Below are 18,365 nucleotides of genomic sequence, written 5' to 3'. Positions count from 1 at the left end.
AATTCAAACAGTTTTGTGTTGTTGCTTCCAATTTCAGTACTGCAATGGGGAGTAGCAGCTACTGAACCCGATGCTGTGCCCAGGGCCTGGAACCTCGTTGGTAATGAGGAATGAGCTGCTCTGAAAAGACAGAGCTGGACAGGGAGTTCAAAAAAGGCTGACAGGATTTTATTCAAGTTTGAAATACAAAAAAGGTCAGATTGTCTCCCACCCCCTCACTATCCTTCCCATCCAGTACATCATCACAAAGTACCAGCATTCACAGTGACAGCCCCAGCAGGCAGCTTCCAGCTCCCCCAGAACAACATGCATTCTGATATCTCAGCTTTGAATAAGGAGGCCCAGCTAGCCTCCTCCTGGGTAAGAGGCCAGATATCAGAGAACACATCTCTGAAGGATGATCCAAGCAGTGGCTGTTAATACAGTTAAGCTGAATCCTGAAGAACTGACACTCCAAAGCAGCGATTCCTAAGCTGTGGGGTGCGTATCACTTCCAGTACATCGTATCATTTAGGTGGGAACTGCAGCACGTTTTCTTGTCGCCATGCTTCAAAACAAAACTACTACGTCTTTGTTACTAAACACAGCAGGGCAAAGAGAGCAGCAGCAAGGGCGATTCCCGGCATCCTTCATAGCTGCATCGCCCCGGACTCCCAGCAGAGGTCGTTACTCATTCCTCAGGCTGAACTACAGATAAAGGAGCAGCGCTTCTCCACCAGCAAGAAACACAGGATGGGCAGCAGTCAGTCCTGCGTTTGGTGCTGCTAAGGCAGCCACAAATCCACTTCTACCCCAGCCCAACGATGTGTGGGCACCTCCTATTGCTACCGGACCTCTGGCCTGAAACAGCCAGTGGGAAGAAACAGAAACGCCACTTAGGATGACCTTGGTGGTGGTGGTTTTTTTTCCAAATAAAATGTAGATGTGTCCCTAAAACTGCACTAGGATTAAGTCATTCCCTAACCCTTAGGGTTGCATCAGGGTAGCTCTGACCAGATGCCTACCTGGGTCTTCTTCACAAGTGTTTCACTCTATGATTTAAGCACTGACTTTCAGCTGTGTTTCAAAAACCAGGCCCAGAGGAACCTGTTAGTCTGATCAAAAGCATTGTATCCCATACCTAACTGGCCAGATACTCCGGGGAAGTTTAGGATTAAGTCTCAGTGCATGCTTCTTAAAGCAGTATGTTTGCTCAGCTGCTACCACACAGAATTAAGTATGTATTATTCCTATAGCACAAAGCCTTCTGTTGTCCAAGACACCCACTTCCCACCCCCCATGCAGTTTAGTACTGCAGTGGTGGCAAAAGATGCGTTCCAAGCAGATAGATCTGCAATGCTGGCAATCATCCGTGGCATTAGCCACCACCTACACTGAACTGGAGTGCTAAGGAGAAGGCAGAATACCTCTGCTCTGGAAGGGGTACCCTATTCAGTGCCAGCCTATTTTATGTTTTTTTTTCCCCAAAAAGTCTCAGCTGCAGCACTCTCTTGTCCAAATCCTACCGCCTCCTTGTGGCGGCACCGCTCAGGGCCTGCAATGTTTGTTCAGTGATCTGGGATGTAGGCCTTCTTCTCTAAGGCTTCTCCTTCTGGATCAGAGAGATGACTTGGAAGCCTGTTACCTCTTCTCCATCTGCATCTGCAGGCTGAGCGATGTGAAGCTGGCCAGGAGGTCTGTAACCTCGTCCACCTGTCAGAAGAATGCAGTTGGCCATCAGGCACAGGAATGCAGCTGTCCAGCACCACAGAAGAAACTCCCCGTGCAGCAAAGACCACTCTTCTACCAGGACCACACAAGCTCAGTGTTACGCTACAACTCCTCCTGGTTCCACCATCATGCTCAAAAAAGTCCTAATCTAAGGCAAAATGAGCTTTTCCCCCTTCCTCAGGAGGCTGAAGCTCAAACTCTACCTCAGGCAATACAGCCAGCCCTTAACAGAAGTGTGTTGACGCATTATCCAGAACAATGCCTACTTCTGCTGCCTTCTGACCTTATAATGATTGTGCCCTCTGTCGATTCAATCTTCAACTTTCTCTGCTGAGCTGCTAGGCATAGTAACACTTTCTGCATTTCTAATCGCAAACAAAGCAGTCATTATCCACCCTGGCTACTTCACCCAGCAACAACACATCCATAAGCACGTCTTCAGTGTCACCCTTTTTATGTAGCTGAATTCTCCTGAACACAGAAGTCACATCAGAAACAGGTAACTCACGGTAGCTCAGCACTACCTACCTGCTCCTTCGTGCTGGTCCTCTGTAGTTTAGAGCAGAGGTCATCCAGCTGTTCCTTTTGCTCATGCCTTCCCAGACGGTCCAGGTATTCCCGCAACATCTGGATAATCTGAAGCCAACAGGCGTAAGAGGAAACATCAGACAGCAGCATCAGCCTGGGATGCTTTTAGGGAGAATAGCTAAACTGACAAGCACTGCCTTGATGCAGAAGCACGTGGCAGAGTACGTGATCCATAGAAAAGAGCACATGTAAAGCAACTGGAGAACACTAAAGCATTTATCAGAGGCTAGGGAGTCACCAGAGGTGACAGCCAGAGGCAGACCAATTAGGATCCCTTTGAATGGATTTAGAACTGAAAAGAGACAAGCGCAGCTAAAAAAGTACGAAGTTTAGGCTTGCCAAGAAAGCACCAAGCTTTTCTTCATGTCCAGCTGTCTTCTCTCACTGTGAAAAGCAGTGACTTCCCCCTCCTGCAGGATCTGCTTGTGCACAAAGAATGAAAGTCCTTCTGGCTGTTCTACGGCTCCTGAAGCAAAACCCACACCTCATGTACCTGAGACAGCACTGTGACTACTTTCCTCTCCTCTGCTTGGGAACTGTTGAATCACAGCCTGAACCACTGATTGATCACCTGGGGCGAGCACTGAGTCAGCTGCAGGAGCACAGGTGAAGGCAATGCACTGTGTGACCAGAAGGGGTGGAGTCTGGCTCCACCTCTCCCAGACCCCATTTAAGGGCTGACTGCCGTTAGGGAGGATCTCTTGTTGGAGATCCCTCCTGTGTGGAGCTCTAGGTGAGCCTCAACCTTTGGTGACAGGTGAGTCCTTCCTAATTTTTTATACGCCTTTATACCATCTGGATAATCCATCCAAAAATATACTGTCCATCTTCATAATATTGTTTGGGTACTATTCATTCAGGGTATTCACCCTACAACCCCACATAGGAGAGCAGTGCAGACTGCACTAAGAATGTACCCCACAAAATAGAGCCCCTGCTGAAATACACATACCACAGCTACAACTCCATGTTGTGGTCCCTCTCCTGCCACAAGGCATCTGTTTTATATAGCTGCTGAAGAAATAGAGTGTGCCACGCAGATGGAGAAGTAAAACATCAAACGCTTGGCCTACCACAGCCAAGAGAGGACATACAAAAAATTCAGAGCATAGTTGGAGAAATGAATGTTTCTGAAAACAGAAGGAAAAAGACAAACTTTCCCTGGATAAGCTAAAAGCCTCAACATGTATTTAAAACAACTGCTAAATGATCCTTGACTGAAAGGGTACAGGAGACTGTCAGCAGCTGTAGAGTCTTACCAGAACGTGGGTCTGCTTCTTTTACCTGTTTCACTTCAAGGCGTACGGCCTCCAGGCTGTGGGAGATTCCTTCCTGTAAGATGTTTAGCTTTGACTTAGCGAGGTGCAGTGGCGTTCTGCCAGCTCGATCCAAGGCATCGACTCTGGCCCCTGCAAATGCATGAGGAAGGGCAGAAAAGGGAGGTTTGTCTTAAAGACTTAGTGTTCCCAGGGAATACGGGCAGGGGCAGGGCAGGAAAGGGACATACAGTAATTGTTATATGGAAATGTTACCTCCGCGCAGCAGCATGGTGATGACAGGAACGTGGTTCGTGCAGGCAGCTGGGGAGGGAAAACACAGGACACACAACTCAGAGGTACTAGTGAACAACTAAGGAGCTTCTGCTCGAGTATGGAGCTTGCCACCTCCCAAAATACTTTTTTTTTGCCATAGGAAAGGGGAACAGCCCCATTCTTAAGCATAATAACACGCTCAAGCCTGGGTACTTTTGCTAGAACACATTTCACACTCCTCAGGGCTGGCAAGGAAATGGGTTTTCTCTAACTCTGACCCTTAAGTCTTCCTGAGAGATGAGTGAATAAAATCCTAAGTCCTTTATGCTGGGGATGCACAGGGAAAAGGAAGATGCACAGGAAATACAGAATGCAGCAGTCACTCCATTTCTCTGCATGCAAAGCCCATCTGACTGACACTTACCCAAGTGTAAGGGAGTGTTTCCCAGCCCATCTCTCTGATTTGGGTCAGCCCCGTGATCCAGAAGCAGTTGCACTGGAAGCAATAACACAGAGCCATGTTAACCCCTTCCCTCTGCACCACTGACAGCACCTTACTGGTGTAAGAAGCTGCGTTTGGCAGCACATCTCTGTGCCACAGGTCCATGTGACAGCCAGTACACACAGCTCACACAGTGAGGAAATGAAAAGTAAAGAACATCTTCTGAAATCTCTGCTATGGACAAACTGGATGACCGAAGCTCCCCTTCCCACTCACCAATGTGATCATTGCCATTGCAGGAGGCAAAGTGCAGGGCTGTCCGGCCTTTGTCATCCGCAGCACAGGGGTCAGCTCCATCCTCCAGCAGTTGCTGCACTGACAGTGCCAAGGAGGAAAAGGATGTAGGTAAGTTGAAAGGACACCTGATCAGAAAGGGGTGATGTTACTGGCTCTTCTGCAGGTAAATGTGGACTCTGCCCATGGTCAGAGCTCACCAATGACTGCATCTGTCAGTTCACAAAACAAGGTGCACTATGGAGCTGGAGGGTACAGCATGACAAACAACCCCCCTCCACCCCACCCTGACAGGTCAGGGTTTTCACAAGTCAGATCAGTTTCCAATTGTTCAAAGCATGGCCTGGTGAACAGTTAGGCTAGCAAAAGTGAGGGAACAGAAGAGACAAAGGAGGAGCAATGATGGGGGGCAAACAATGTATGCCAGTATTGCTGCTGAATGCTGAGTACCAAAACACAAATAATCTACAGTACAGAGAAGTAAAGAGAGTCACAGAGAGGCCATGAATCGCTGTGAAAGGCAGACATGAGGCTGGCACGGGCTCTGATCTATGTCACACCATGTCATTCGTCACACCATGTCATTCATCACACAGGGTATGGCTTAGAATCGTAGAATTGCAGAATATCCTGACTTGGAAGGGATCCAGAAGGATCACAGAGTTCAATTCCTGGCTCCACTCAAGACCAACCAAAAATCAGACTATATGTCTGAGATTAGACAGGCTTGGAGCATCACAGATTTCCCATCTTGCCACAGGACTACTTTCCTGCTGCTGATGAGTGGGGAAAAGTCACATACCAAAAAGCTAGAATAATAGCAGATCATTAATTTACCCTGAGGCAGTTGGATGACCAGCACTATGAACCCGATGCAGAGAAAAAAAAACAATATTACAATCAGCCTCGTTCTGCTCAGAGAACAGAACAAAAGGCTTGAGAAATTTAACTTGCAGATCTGCAGCATCTAAAGCACTATTTCTGCAAACTGCCTGCACCTTCCTCCTCTTTGATCTCTGCCGAAGTAAAGGGCTTTGACAAAGTGCCCTTCCAGGGCAGCCCCGTGTCAGGTTGCCAGAAGCCTCACCTGTGTCCAGGTCATTGCCATTGGCAGCCTCGCGTAGCCTCTTTAGAGCTGTGAAGGAAAGAAAGCCGTTACTGGGACGCACGGGGGAGGAAGGGGAGGAAGGGAAGGCCGTTCCCACTCACTGTGGCTCTCCTTGCCCGTAGGCCCCAGTCGGCGGTGGAGGCGGGCAGCCCTGCGCAGGCGGCGGGCCGGGATCTTGCCGGCGGGCTCCTCCCGCTGCCACAGGACGTGCAGGTAACCGAGGGGCCCTCCCGCCGCTCCTCCCAACCCCGGCTCCGACTCCGTTCCCGCAGCGGCCTCAGCCGCGGCCCCACCACTGCCCTCCATTCCCCCACGGGCCGGAGCGGGCCTCGCAGGGTGCGAGGAGAGGGGCGGGAAGGGTCGTCGCCCTAGCGATGGTTCGCTCGACCAATCAGAGCCGCCTCAGCTCAGCAGATGCAACCAATGGGATGGAAAGGAGGCGAAAAAAGAGGAAGTGCAGAAGGGTGAGATGACGGGCAGGCAGTCTCTCCAATCAGAGAGAGGAGCCCCGAAGACAGGCAGTTATTTCAACCAATAGAAAGGCTTAACGGCGCTAATTCCGATGTAGCCTTTTCCGGCCGGCCGCCCGGAGCATGCTGCTTGGTCCCGCCCTCTCTTCTTGTCTGCGCAGGGGCCGCTTCGCGCCATGGCCTACCCGGGGGAGGACTACGACAACGATGTGCGGGCGGGTGTGGGGTGCTGGGGTGGGGTCTGCGGGTCGAGTTCGGGCTCGTCGCGGTTAACTTCGCCGCCTCGTCTCTCCGCAGGCCGCCTACGACCCGTACGCTTACTCCAACGACTATGACATGCATACGGGTGAGTGCACGCCTGGGCCTCCTGCGGGGTGGGGTCTGAAGGCCTCGCGCCTACACTGTGCCTCTCTCCCCTCAGGAGACCCGAAGCAGGACCTGGCCTACGAGCGGCAGTACGAGCAGCAGACCTACCAGGTGATCCCCGAGGTGATCAAGAACTTCATTCAGTATTTCCACAAGACCGTGTCCGACCTCATTGACCAGAAGGTGTACGAGCTCCAGGCCAGCCGTGTCTCCAGCGATGTCATTGACCAGAAGGTGTATGAGATCCAGGACATCTATGAGAACAGGTGCAGGGCTGCTCTCACAGGGAGGGGGATCGCTGCTTAGAATCTGATGAAAATACTCCTGGACCATAAAAGGCAGCACTGGTATTCTTGTTCCAAACCACAAACTTCTTTAAAATAGTCTGAGGCATCAATTGATCACTGAGAAAAAGAAAAAAAAGCTATATTTCTGGGCTACTAGTCTAACATAAATCAGTGTGGATTGTGACCTACTTGAAAGAAAATACTGGACTTGTATATTGGCAGCAAAAAGTGACCTCCACAGTGGCAGTTTGAATATATCTTATTTAGATGCTATAGTGATGGGCACGCTTTAGTGTGAAATATTGATGGTAGATGGACAGTCTGTTGAACTGCATGATCTTAGAGGTCTTTTCCAACATTAGTGATTCTGTGATCTCTGCAAAGAGTCCTGCTCTTGTAGTTACCTTATTGTTAAGAGAATGTGAGTGTTAACATATGCAACCATTCCGTGCTTAAAGGCCTGTAGCCCCCAATACGAGAGAAATGTGGAGTTGTTGGAGAGGGTCTCCTCTGAAGAAAGGATGTGGAAGCTGGGCTTGTTCAGCTTGGAGAAGAGAAGGCTGTGGGGGAACCTCATTACAGCCTTCTAGTACTTGAGAGGAGCTTGTAAACAGGTGGAAAATCAACTTTTAACATGGATAGATAGTGGTAGGATAAGGAGGAACAGTTTTAAACCAAAAGTGGGAAGATTTAGATTAGCTGTTGGGAATTTTTCACTGAGAGGTTAGTAAGGCACTGAAACAGGCAGCCCATAGAGGTTCTGGATGCCCCCCAGTCCCTAGGAGTGTTTGAGGTCAGGCCAGATAGGGCCCAGGGGAACTTGGTCCACTAACTGATTTAGTGTCTGCCAACCCTGCTGCAGACTAGATTTAAGGTTCCTTCCAACCCAAGCCATTCTGTGATCAATTTTTGAACTCCTTTGTTTGCTTTTCTCATCCTTTGCTTCAACATCATTGCTAGTAAAAGGAGACAGTGTTCTATCAAGTCCAGTTCCTCTATTGATGTCTAACTTCAGTTCTCTGATACTAAGAAACACTTTTTCATACCACACATCTTTTCTTTCAGCTGGACAAAGCTGACAGAAAGGTTTTTCAAGAACACCCCATGGCCAGAGGCAGAGGCCATTGCCCCACAGGTTGGAAATGGTAAGCATTTTTTTCCCCTCTTGTTTCCTGATGAGAGAATGAAGGAATGCAATCATTTTTGATATATTAGTGAGCTGGTGAATGGTTTTTATGATTATTAGTCACTCATCGTTGTTTATGTGGCAGCTCCTTCTGTAGATGCCTGTCAGAAAGTCATATGAGTGAAGCATCCTCTTGTACTTGTCTGTGTAGCCATGGTGATAGGAGCACCACCATTGCCTCAGAGATCTATTGCCTGAGCCTTGTGGTTTGCTGATGTCCAGTTCTCTAATCTTTTCCAGATGCGGTTTTCCTCATCCTATACAAGGAGCTGTATTATAGGCATATCTATGCCAAAGTCAGTGTGAGTATTTGCACTGTTTCTTTTGGTTGTTTTGGTTATGCTCGGTTTCTCTGACAAGCTGCCACTGCAGTGTCAGTGGTTCTGTAATTTTTGCAAGACAGTATTGAATAGGCATACAAGGTACCAGTCAAGTTACTATTAGGGACGTTTAAAATTCTTGCCTTTTGTCAGCTTAGTAAAGATTTGCTGATTTCTGAAAAGCAAGACTTGTCAGTCTTCCTGAGTTGTCTCCCCTGCTTTGTTTATGGGTGGTGAGTAATTACATTGTGATTACATATATATATATATATATGTAAAAAAAAAAAAAAAAAAAAAAAAAGTAGAACAGGAAAATGCAACAAAAGCTGTTTTAGTAATTTTTTTTTCTTAACCCACAAGTTCTGTTTTGTTTCCAGTTCTCCAGTTATTTTTTCTTGGCTGTTTATTTGTTCTTCAGATTATTAGGTGTGTGAGGGGGTGTCACAAGAGGAGTCTGCATTGTTTGCATTTGAAAGACCATGAGGGGTCAGAATGCTTTATGGAGAGGGAAGCACAAGCACCACAAAGGATACAGGAGAAGAAAACAGAAGGAACAATGGTCTATAAAAAAAAAAATCCCACAGTTCTTTCCCTTAAAAAGGCTAATTTGAAGTCAGTAGGAAAATCAAAGTCCTTGTTGACTGTAAAAATGAACCAGGACAGGTGTGTGACTTACAGGATGAATGAGTAATAATTGCACTTCTGGCTTGGACCAGAGGGTGGAGAAATGTGTTAATGCAGAAGTCTTTTTGAAGTTCCCAAATCAAAGGCTTACTACAACAGGTGAGACTGGTTGCTTGAATTGTTTTGCAGGAGGTTCCCAAGCTGCCCATGGGGTGTCTACAGTCGAAACAAGATAATTCTAGGAAGATTGACTCCCTCCTGTGGTTACTGGTCTTCCAAAGCATTTAAAGCTAATTCTTTATGCAGAATGTGATGAAGCACTGGCATAGGCTGCCTACAGAAGCTGTGGTGCCCCATTCTTGGAGATGCTCAAGGCCAGGTCGGATGGAGCCCTGAGCAGCCTGGGCTGGTGACTGGCAGTCCTGCCCACAGCAAGGTTCTTTAAGGCCCCTTTCAAGCTATTCTGTGATTCTATTATATGATTGTCTAGAGGCAGCACCGTTGTCAGGCCTTTTGTGAGGGGAGGAGGACAAGAAGCTGCGGAAGTTAATAGGCAGTTCTTAAGTCTGGACAGCAGAGAGAGTAGGAAAAGGAAACTTAAAGCATTCTATTCACATGAGACTTCATCGCTCAGTTGTACTAGAAGCTGGCTGAACTTGAGAAAGCAGCCTTCTACTGGACAATAGTGAGACAATTTCATGCTTTCTGGGTGGTGTTAGTGGTTAGTGAATGACTGAATATCGGCTCTGACATCACCCAAACAGACCTATTGCTGTGACTATTGACTGTCCTTCATATGCCTATAAACTTGGTCTTGCTGTGCTTCAGACTAAATGGGCTGTACTGTCTTCTCATTGCAGGGGGGCCCCACTCTGGAGCAGAGATTTGAATCCTACTACAACTACTGCAATCTTTTCAACTACATCCTTAGTGAGTTGCTGCAATTGATTTTTGGTTTGTGAATTTTGGAAAAGAGTGAATGCAGAGGATAAAGACTGAGGAAGGGAGAGAAACTGAAATGTATTTATTTATAGATCACATGCAGATAAGTGGTTTTTAAGTTTTCCATATGTTTAAGTTTATAGAATGAAGAGCACTTCGCATCCACGCATTTGAAAACCACAAAAAGCTCAAATAGTTCACAGTACTTTCTGAAAAGCTCTAAAAAACCCTTACCTTTCTATCTTGCTGAGAATTTTCACTTATAGCTTCATTTTGCTTTCTGATAGAAGTTAGGAACTTAAAAGCAGCTGTGAAACACTGTCATTACTGTTCTTGACTCCACCTGGGACAAATTAAAATGTTTGTGACTCTCTGTCAATCTTGCAGAGAGAAGAGTGGTTGGAATAGACCCCTACAATTTTTGTGCAGCTTCCAAGAATCACTGCTGTTGAGTAGTCATGTTTTAGAGATCATCTCAGTGCACACTCATATTGTTTAAAAATAAAGATACCTGAGGTAGATAGAGCTATGTATTGACTTCTTGCTGGAAGCTTCATTCATCTGCTGCTGCATTTTCCAATTTGCAAAGATTCTGGTTTTCTTGACTTTTTGTTCCTCCAATTCTGCCTCTGAAGGAATTAAGCCTCTCATCTGTTACTCATGCTCTCCTACAGATGCTGATGGCCCTGCTCCTTTGGAACTGCCCAACCAGTGGCTCTGGGACATCATTGATGAATTTATATACCAGGTATGTGACTCTTAAGACTCGGGTATTTTTGGGTAGCCTTGTTTGCTATTGAATGTTCAGTCTTCATGAGGCTCATACATTTGCAAATCAGAAAACTTAGGTGAGTGCTGTTATTTGTGGGTCACGAAGTAGTTGTATATGTATATTTTAAGTTACTGAAGGTTGTGTGGAGTTGAGGAGTCTTGGACTGATCCTGATAAAACTTAGGTGAGTGCTGTTATTTTGTGGGTCACAAAGTAGTTGTATATGTATATTTTAAGTTACTGAAGGTTGTGTGGAATTGAGGAGTCTTGGACTGATCCTGATATTTCTGTTTCAGTTGTTGCTTAGCATTGTTTTGGTTTGGTTTGTTTTTTAAACTCAGCTTCATTTCTACCTGGTTTGTACAAGGCAGCTGACTGAAATGTGTTATAATTGCAAATACTATATTATACAAGCTTTCTTGTCTTCAGTGGTTTGACTTTAGTTTTGTATTTCTTAGTAAATGACTTGGTTGTTCTCCTTGTTACTTCTTTAGACATCAAATGAGTATTTAGTTGCCTGCCCTAATTGGTTCACTTGGTTCTGTCTTCTGGCCTTTTCTCTCAGATTGCCTCTACCAAATATTCTCTAGGTACTTTAATAGTGGGACAGTTTACCATTTTAATTGCCAGGTGATCTCAAATTAACCTCTTTTTTCCATGTGACTTGGAGCTTGTTGTACTGCATTTGTGTGATCAACAAGTCTAATGCACTTAGAAGAGCATCTCCAGACTGTCCCCTCACCATCAAATCTGCTCTTTCCCCACAGTTCCAGTCTTTCAGCCAGTACCGTTGCAAGACAGCCAAGAAATCTGAAGAGGAAATTGATTTTCTTCGTTCCAACCCCAAGATCTGGAACGTGCACAGTGTCCTTAATGTGTTGCATTCTCTGGTGGACAAATCCAACATCAACCGACAGCTAGAGGTCTATACAAGTGGAGGTGAGGTAGCTGGGTCAGGTTGGTTTCTGTGCTGCCTTGCTTTGATTTGACCAAACTCGTAGTTTTGTTTGGGAGCTGAATTAAACCCTTGGTGATTGGGTGGGTTAACTGGGAAGAGGTTCTGTAAACCTTATGTGGAAGATGCTGATGGATGTTGGAGGTCTTGCTCCTTTTGCCTATAAAGAAGGAAGAGCTTGCTGCTTTGGAGGACAGCGTCATGGCTTGCTGTTTTTCTTCGTAGGTGATCCTGAAAGCGTGGCTGGTGAGTATGGTCGCCACTCCCTCTACAAGATGCTGGGCTATTTCAGTCTGGTTGGGCTGCTGCGCCTGCACTCTCTGCTGGGGGATTACTACCAAGCTATCAAGGTTCTGGAGAACATTGAGCTCAACAAGAAGGTAATAAGATACATTGTAAACATCCCACTGTCATTTTGGAAATGCTTTTGTGCAGATAAGCTCCTGAAAGATTGCCTTAATGAATAGAACAGCTGAGGAGCTGATTGTAGCTGTTGCAGTTGTCAGGATTTTGTTTATAGAATCAGCTGGAAGAAGTGTCTGGTTCCACTGTTGTGTATGCTGAACGCAGCTGGAGCTTTGGCACTAAGTCAAGCCATATGATAATGACTGTTACTGTTGCTGTTGCAGCACATATGCCCAGTTCTATAGGAGGTTTGTTTACTGTGTTATGCAAGGCACAAGGGGAATATTATTTGGACTGTAAATGAAAGCACAGTATTAACAAGATCCATAACTCCCACCTTGTCCTGTGGCTCATCTTTGACTGTTCTCACTGAACACTCCTACCTTGCATGTGTTTGCCCTAGATGCAGATGTGAAAACAGTAGTTAAAAAAAAGTCCAGCTGCAACATGGTCTTGGCCCAAGGCTTGGAGTGAAGTGGTGAGAATGGGAGATGAACAAAGCAATGTTATGCACAGTGCAAGAGTCCTCTTGCAGAAGGCTGAAACTGGGAAACATAGGAGGCAGAATGATCTGCTTATTAGAGCAGTGAGGAAGCTACTGCAGAGATGGGTGTGAAGGAATGTATCCTGTGATATGTGAGAATGGACTAAAGGCCGAGTTGTCCAGGCCAAAGGTGATTGCCTCCCCTCTAAAACTATCTGTTGCTCCATCCTTCTCAGAGCATGTACTCTCGGGTGCCTGAGTGCCAGGTGACCACTTACTACTACGTGGGCTTTGCATACCTCATGATGCGGCGTTACCAGGATGCAATCCGAGTCTTTGCCAACATCCTCCTCTACATCCAGAGGACTAAGAGCATGTTTCAGAGGACAACCTACAAGTATGAGATGGTGAGAAATAGAATAGGTATAGGCTTCCCAAAAGAAAAGGCTGCTGCCCCTTTCCTGTCCATTCTCTGTCACCTAATAACCTGTGTCTAATAGTCTGACCTTACATTCCTGGACTTGTGCTAAGTAAGGGATCCTTTGGCCTCCTTTAATATTTTCTCTTGTCTGTGTTACTGATTCCTTTAGTTGCTCACCATGCAGTTGCCCCTGCTCCACTTACATTTTCCCCTTGGGCATTGTTGCTAACGGGTATCAGCTGCTAATGATGCTCTTGCCAAAGGTTCTTACATCTCAGTCCCAGTCCTATCTCTGTGTACTTCCATTATCAGATACATTTCCATTATCATACAGTCATTCACAGATTATTTAAACTCATTATGGGTAAAACAAAACTGCTGTCTTTTTCCACCTAAGCTGCCTCTGATGCTTGCTTTGTTTTTTATCTGTCGCTGCTACTGTCTCATCATCTTTGTGATTCATTTTGAATTCACTTACATAACCAAATCGTGCAGTTCTTAATTCCATGACACTTGAAAAATTTAGTGTTAAGTTTTAGCTATGCAGCTGTTTAAGACCAAACTCAGGAGAATCTTCCTTCTCAGTTTTTTCTGCATTGGCCTCCATGATAAGTCTTCTGCCAGTCTGTCTTCCTTCCCTATGCCCATTCCTCTGTGTTTTTTTGGACTGAAACAATCCAAATCAATCCAATCAAACCCATTTCTGGCTATCCAGGTTCTGTATGGCTCTGGATACATTCAGTCCTCTATGCTTCCTTCTATCGTTTCCTCTTTTGTCATTGATGGTAGCCCTGATAGCATCCATCTGTTTTGCCCTGAAGTGCTTTTGCTTTTCACTGTCCCCCTTGAGCATTAGGACCTTCAGTTCTCAGGGTGAAGGGCCCATCTCTGAAAAATGCAGCTCTCAGCTCTTTCCTGCACCATAAGACCTGAGCACATGGACAAGCTAACAGGCTCTCGTTTCTGTCCCAGATTAACAAGCAGAACGAGCAGATGCACGCACTCCTTGCCATCGCCCTCACCATGTACCCCATGCGCATCGATGAGAGCATCCACCTGCAGCTGCGAGAGAAATACGGGGATAAGATGCTGCGCATGCAGAAGGGTGATGCTCAGGTCTATGAGGAGCTCTTCAGTTATGCTTGCCCCAAGTTCCTCTCCCCTGTAGTGCCCAACTATGATAACGTGCACCCCAACTATCACAAGGAGCCTTTCCTGCAACAACTCAAAGTCTTTGCTGATGAGGTTCAGCAGCAGGCTCAGCTGTCCACTATCCGTAGCTTCCTGAAGCTCTATACTACCATGCCTGTGGCCAAGCTTGCCGGCTTCTTGGACCTCACAGAACAGGAGTTTCGCATCCAGCTGCTGGTCTTCAAGCACAAGATGAAGAACCTGGTATGGACCAGTGGCATATCTGCCCTGGATGGGGAGTTCCAGTCTGCCTCTGAAGTTGACTTCTATATTGACAAGGTTGGTGTCCATTCCTTGCTAACTAGAAAACTCCTTCACCACAGAAATTCTGGAAGAGGCAGCACCGGGTTTCACTCCAGTCTGTGGGAAATATTCCTGTGCCATGTGAAGGATTTCTCTGCTTACAGTGAAGCTGTAGCCTTGCTTAATAGAAGTGCCAGTGGATGAACAGTGATAGGATACCGCAGGCAGCTTTGGCAGTCATTTCAGCTGAGGAAAAAAAGTCCCTAGATGTTGTCCCCAGGACAAAGGGTATAGTTTGTCAGTGTCCTTGGGAAATGGTAGCTGAGTGACACAGTGCTGTCGGTGTTAGGTGGGATTGTCAGTTTTGTAGGTATCCCCTACATCTCTCCTTTATTTGACAGGGGAGGAATGTTGGTCTGTCACGTTACAGCTGTGTTCTTGACAGCACTACTTAGCCCTGTCTGCTGTAGATGATATCTAAATGCAAGACATGGTCCTGTCACCAACCTGCCCTTGGAGCTCAACAGAGTGGGAAGTATTTAAGACTTCATTTGTCAAAGAAGTCTGCAGTAGCTGTTAGGTTTCTTGCTGCCTGACAAATAAGGGGAGCAGATTGCTCCTTGCTCCTGCCCTCAGTGCAGAACTGTACCTGCAAGGTCTTATTTGTGCTTTGTCTTCTTTGTGAACCTGAACCAAACTGACTTGCACTGCAGCCTAGCTCTCCTAGTAGATCGCACCACTCTTAGCTGCTGGCAGAGGGAAGCAGAGCATAAATTAGTGTTGGCACTATCAAACTGCTGCAAAGAAAGCTGAAAATAGGCATAAGGCAAGAATGTGGGAAATGAATATGGTGTGAGTTTGGGACCTGTCACAGGTAAACGGAGGCAGCCCACAGAAAACTGAGTACTCGCTGTGGGTCTAGTACAGGTCAGGTATGTGTGCAGTGATGAACTAGGGCTGGAGTTAAGCCACTTCCATTGCTCCTACTGTTGGGCAGTGTTTGCTGTCCCCTGGTAGCATAGTCATTTTCCTGACCTTGTGCTCTTCCTTCCCCAGGACATGATCCACATTGCAGACACAAAGGTTGCTCGACGCTACGGGGACTTCTTTATCCGCCAGATCCACAAGTTTGAAGAGGTGAGGCATGGGCAGGATGACTGTGTAGTTCTGTAGGAAAAGTGGCTGGGAGAAAGCATACTTGTGTGTGACAGGTGGACCGTGCCTTGCTGGGGCAGTCCTCAGCTTTGCACGGCACTGGGCAAGGGCAGGTGGTCTGAGCAGCAGCTGCTCACTTATAAGGGATGTTTTTTTGTGTGTGTGAGAAGTGTTCATCCAGTTGAAACTCACTGTAGAACAAGAGGAGGGTTTTAATTTCTAAAGTTGCTGATTCCCTTGTCCTTAGATAACTGGCAATTCTCAGTAATGCAACAAAATCACATCTGTACGCCCATAACCAAGGGTCTAGGAAGCAACCTCAGATTTCTGGAGCATGGATCAGTATTGTGCTCAGACAGGAGGTGACATGCTGCCACTGCTCTCCCAGCAGATGCTGCTGTGGGCTGGAAGCTTTGGCAGCAAAGTCCTGAAACAAGGGGATGGCTGAAGGTTTCCCTGTTAGTGTACCATTGCTAGAACTTAGCAACTTCTCCCTAGATCTTCCACTGTCCTTCTGTAGAGGAGGAGGGAGTTTGACCAATTCCTGTTCTACTTGACACTCTGTCTGCACCTGCAGACAGTGACAGCATTTTTGTCAGTGGGTTGCAGAGAAGGGAGCAGAGATACTGGATTAAGACTGCTGAAGGGAACAGTAGTGTATGCCTATCAGCATGTTTCCTGACTTTTTTGCTTTCTTCTAATTCCAGCTGAACCGAACCTTGAAGAAGATGGGCCAGAGACCCTAAAAATTCTGTGGTGCAGCAATCAGCCTGAGCACAGGAGTGGGTGGGAGAGATTATTCTCCTTGCTGTGAGGGAGGGAAGCTCAGGGTTCTGGCATTTCTGGAATCTCCTGTGGCTCAAAAGGTTTTTGTACTTTAAATAAGCAGACTCATTTGGCTCAAACCATTCTGTGAAGAACAAGACATCTAATAAAGGAGTGGAATTTTCCTGGTGAGCATTCAGATACTGATATGCTTTTTTTTCCCCTTCTTTGTATAAGAACATAACTGCATCACAAGATAAAGGCAGCTGCTGTTGGCTTGTGCTGTTACTGGCTAATGCTGTTGTAGGTAGCTGGGGAGTAGTCCTACATACTGTGTAAGGCACGGCGTGCAGCAAACAGGGAAGGCTGTGGAAATGGTTAACAGAGAAAATGAGCTGTTCCACAGCATTTCCACAGGATATGGAAAGAGTTGCAAGCTAATATTACTCCTTTCAGCTGTTGCTCCACACTGAGTAAACCTGAGTGGTAGTTGCTTTTCTAGAAGGTTGTGTTTTTGCCTTCTCATCTCTCTCTTTCCTTTCTTTTTAGCTGTTAAGAAATAGAAATGTTCCCAAATGAATCCAGGTGTTTTTAAAGGAAGGGGGAGGTTATTTTTAAGCATTCAACTAACATTAACTTCAGTCATATGATAAGATGCCCTTGCTGGGGGCTGTTTTATTTCAGCCCAAGTTATGCCCAATAATGTAATGGAGTTGTTTCTCTGGAAAATCCCTGAGGGCATTTGATTTTTTTTTTTAAAACCTTTTAAATGCTTTGAACCTCAGCACTAGTTTTTACAGCTCTCCAGCCACCTTGGATTCTTCCAGGCAAAGCTGCAGGGCCTTGGAAGAGAAAGAGCAGTTGAAAACTTGTCCTATAAATGAGAATCAAAGACCTACAAATTTTGGGGAGGAGAAAAGGTTGCTAAGAATGAATTCTATCTCCTCAGCTCTCCACACCCTCTCCTCTCTCATTTTGCAGACTGTCTTTAAATAGTTTGGGTTTGAGTGGAAGCAGCAGGTGCAAGAGGAAAAAACTGGGTGTGTAACAGCAAAGCTACACAATGTGTGCTTCATCTGCTTTTTTTGTACCCCTTCCTTTCATTCATTTCCACTGAGAGAAAGGTCTTGGCGGTCCAGCTTGGTTTCATATGTGATTCTGTTTAGAAGTCAGGAGTAATTATCCTTTGTTGGATTATATGCTGTGTGTGCATGAGGGTCAAGTTTTTGCTGTCCTTTATACTACTGAAAAGTAAGTTGCATTTCCCATCAAAACTTGATAAGCAGGCAGGCTACAGGCAACATGGAGTTTAAGTAAGTGACTCCAGTTGGTCTCTATCTGCTGCTGCTAGTATTTGCAGACCTACTGCCCACAGTTTTCAAGGCTTTGAGGCAACCAAATCTGTAAAGAAATGGAAGAACTGAGATGCTGCTGCATTGCAGCAAACCACGGAGCTGAGTGTTATTCAAGAGAATCTGGTCCCTTATTTTTAGGGCTGGCACTTCTGTCTCGGTATATTTACCAACAGCAGCACAGTGACTAAAGCTGTCAACAGCAACTCCTCTTTTGCTTTCATATTATCCAACACCTCAGTCTTTGTATGTGTGCTAAGATAGATGTGCTATACAGCAGAGCAACCTCTGACAAGGCAGTATCTGTGATCAAAGTCTTGTTCATAGCATAGCAAGTGAATCCAGTGTGTTCCTGGGATTTGGTCCATTTTTAACCCGTGATTGATGTTTTTGGATGACAGGCATTCACCGACATGTGTACCAACTTAAACCTTCCAGTGTTTACAGGCTGTTTTCAGATACGTGGACATGCTGCTGCGTTTATGTCTGTCAGAGTGGCTTCCTGAGGATGTACAGAGACCATCCGCTGCCTGGTGCAGCTGGGCTGAGTGGAGCGCGCCTTGTGAGGGACTGCTGAAACTTAACTGACCGGGACTGGCTCTTGTGGAACGAAGCCAGGAAGAGCTGCAGCTCTCTCACAGAGTGGAAAGACGGGCTCAGTGAGATGTGGTGCCTGGCACCACTTGAAACTAGAGGAACGCGGGGCGTTGAGCAGCATCCACAAAGCTTTGCTGCTGGAGATGCACTGTGCTCA

The 18,365-nt window shown here is 46.2% G+C and overlaps 2 protein-coding genes across 5 annotated transcripts; one reads left to right on the top strand and one right to left on the bottom strand.

Moving 5' to 3' along the window:
• Nucleotides 1-146: 146 nt before the first annotated feature.
• Nucleotides 147-6,001, bottom strand: ANKRD54 (ankyrin repeat domain 54). 4 transcript variants are annotated; one of them, XM_065742993.1, is made up of 8 exons: nt 5,776-6,001; nt 5,654-5,701; nt 4,549-4,647; nt 4,255-4,326; nt 3,831-3,878; nt 3,583-3,707; nt 2,239-2,346; nt 147-1,692 (listed from the first exon to the last, which is right to left on the bottom strand). In XM_065742993.1, exons 1-8 carry the CDS (start codon nt 5,978-5,980, stop codon nt 1,621-1,623), a joined length of 777 nt encoding a protein of 258 aa, XP_065599065.1. In that variant the 5' UTR covers nt 5,981-6,001; the 3' UTR covers nt 147-1,620. The 4 variants fall into 4 exon arrangements, with proteins under 4 accessions (XP_065599065.1, XP_065599068.1, XP_065599066.1 ...); XM_065742996.1 differs by having other exon boundaries at nt 4,549-4,642; nt 5,776-5,787; XM_065742994.1 differs by lacking the exon at nt 5,654-5,701.
• A 281-nt stretch (nt 6,002-6,282) lies between these two features.
• Nucleotides 6,283-16,458, top strand: EIF3L (eukaryotic translation initiation factor 3 subunit L). Its single transcript, XM_065742992.1, has 13 exons — nt 6,283-6,353; nt 6,442-6,490; nt 6,566-6,776; nt 7,863-7,942; nt 8,224-8,285; nt 9,788-9,857; nt 10,544-10,617; nt 11,408-11,579; nt 11,821-11,975; nt 12,721-12,891; nt 13,878-14,375; nt 15,396-15,476; nt 16,202-16,458. The coding sequence occupies exons 1-13, from the start codon at nt 6,321-6,323 to the stop codon at nt 16,238-16,240; spliced, it is 1,695 nt and encodes a 564-aa protein (XP_065599064.1). The 5' UTR covers nt 6,283-6,320; the 3' UTR covers nt 16,241-16,458.
• The last annotated feature ends 1,907 nt before the right edge of the window (nt 16,459-18,365 follow it).

Source organism: Cyrtonyx montezumae, unplaced genomic scaffold, assembly GCF_038088225.1.
Source record: "Cyrtonyx montezumae isolate F1298 unplaced genomic scaffold, pur_monq_1.0 scaffold_3, whole genome shotgun sequence".
In the NCBI taxonomy this organism is placed as follows: domain Eukaryota; kingdom Metazoa; phylum Chordata; class Aves; order Galliformes; family Odontophoridae; genus Cyrtonyx; species Cyrtonyx montezumae.
Note: the sequence above shows the minus strand (reverse complement) of the source record. Positions and strands in the feature narration are given on the sequence as shown.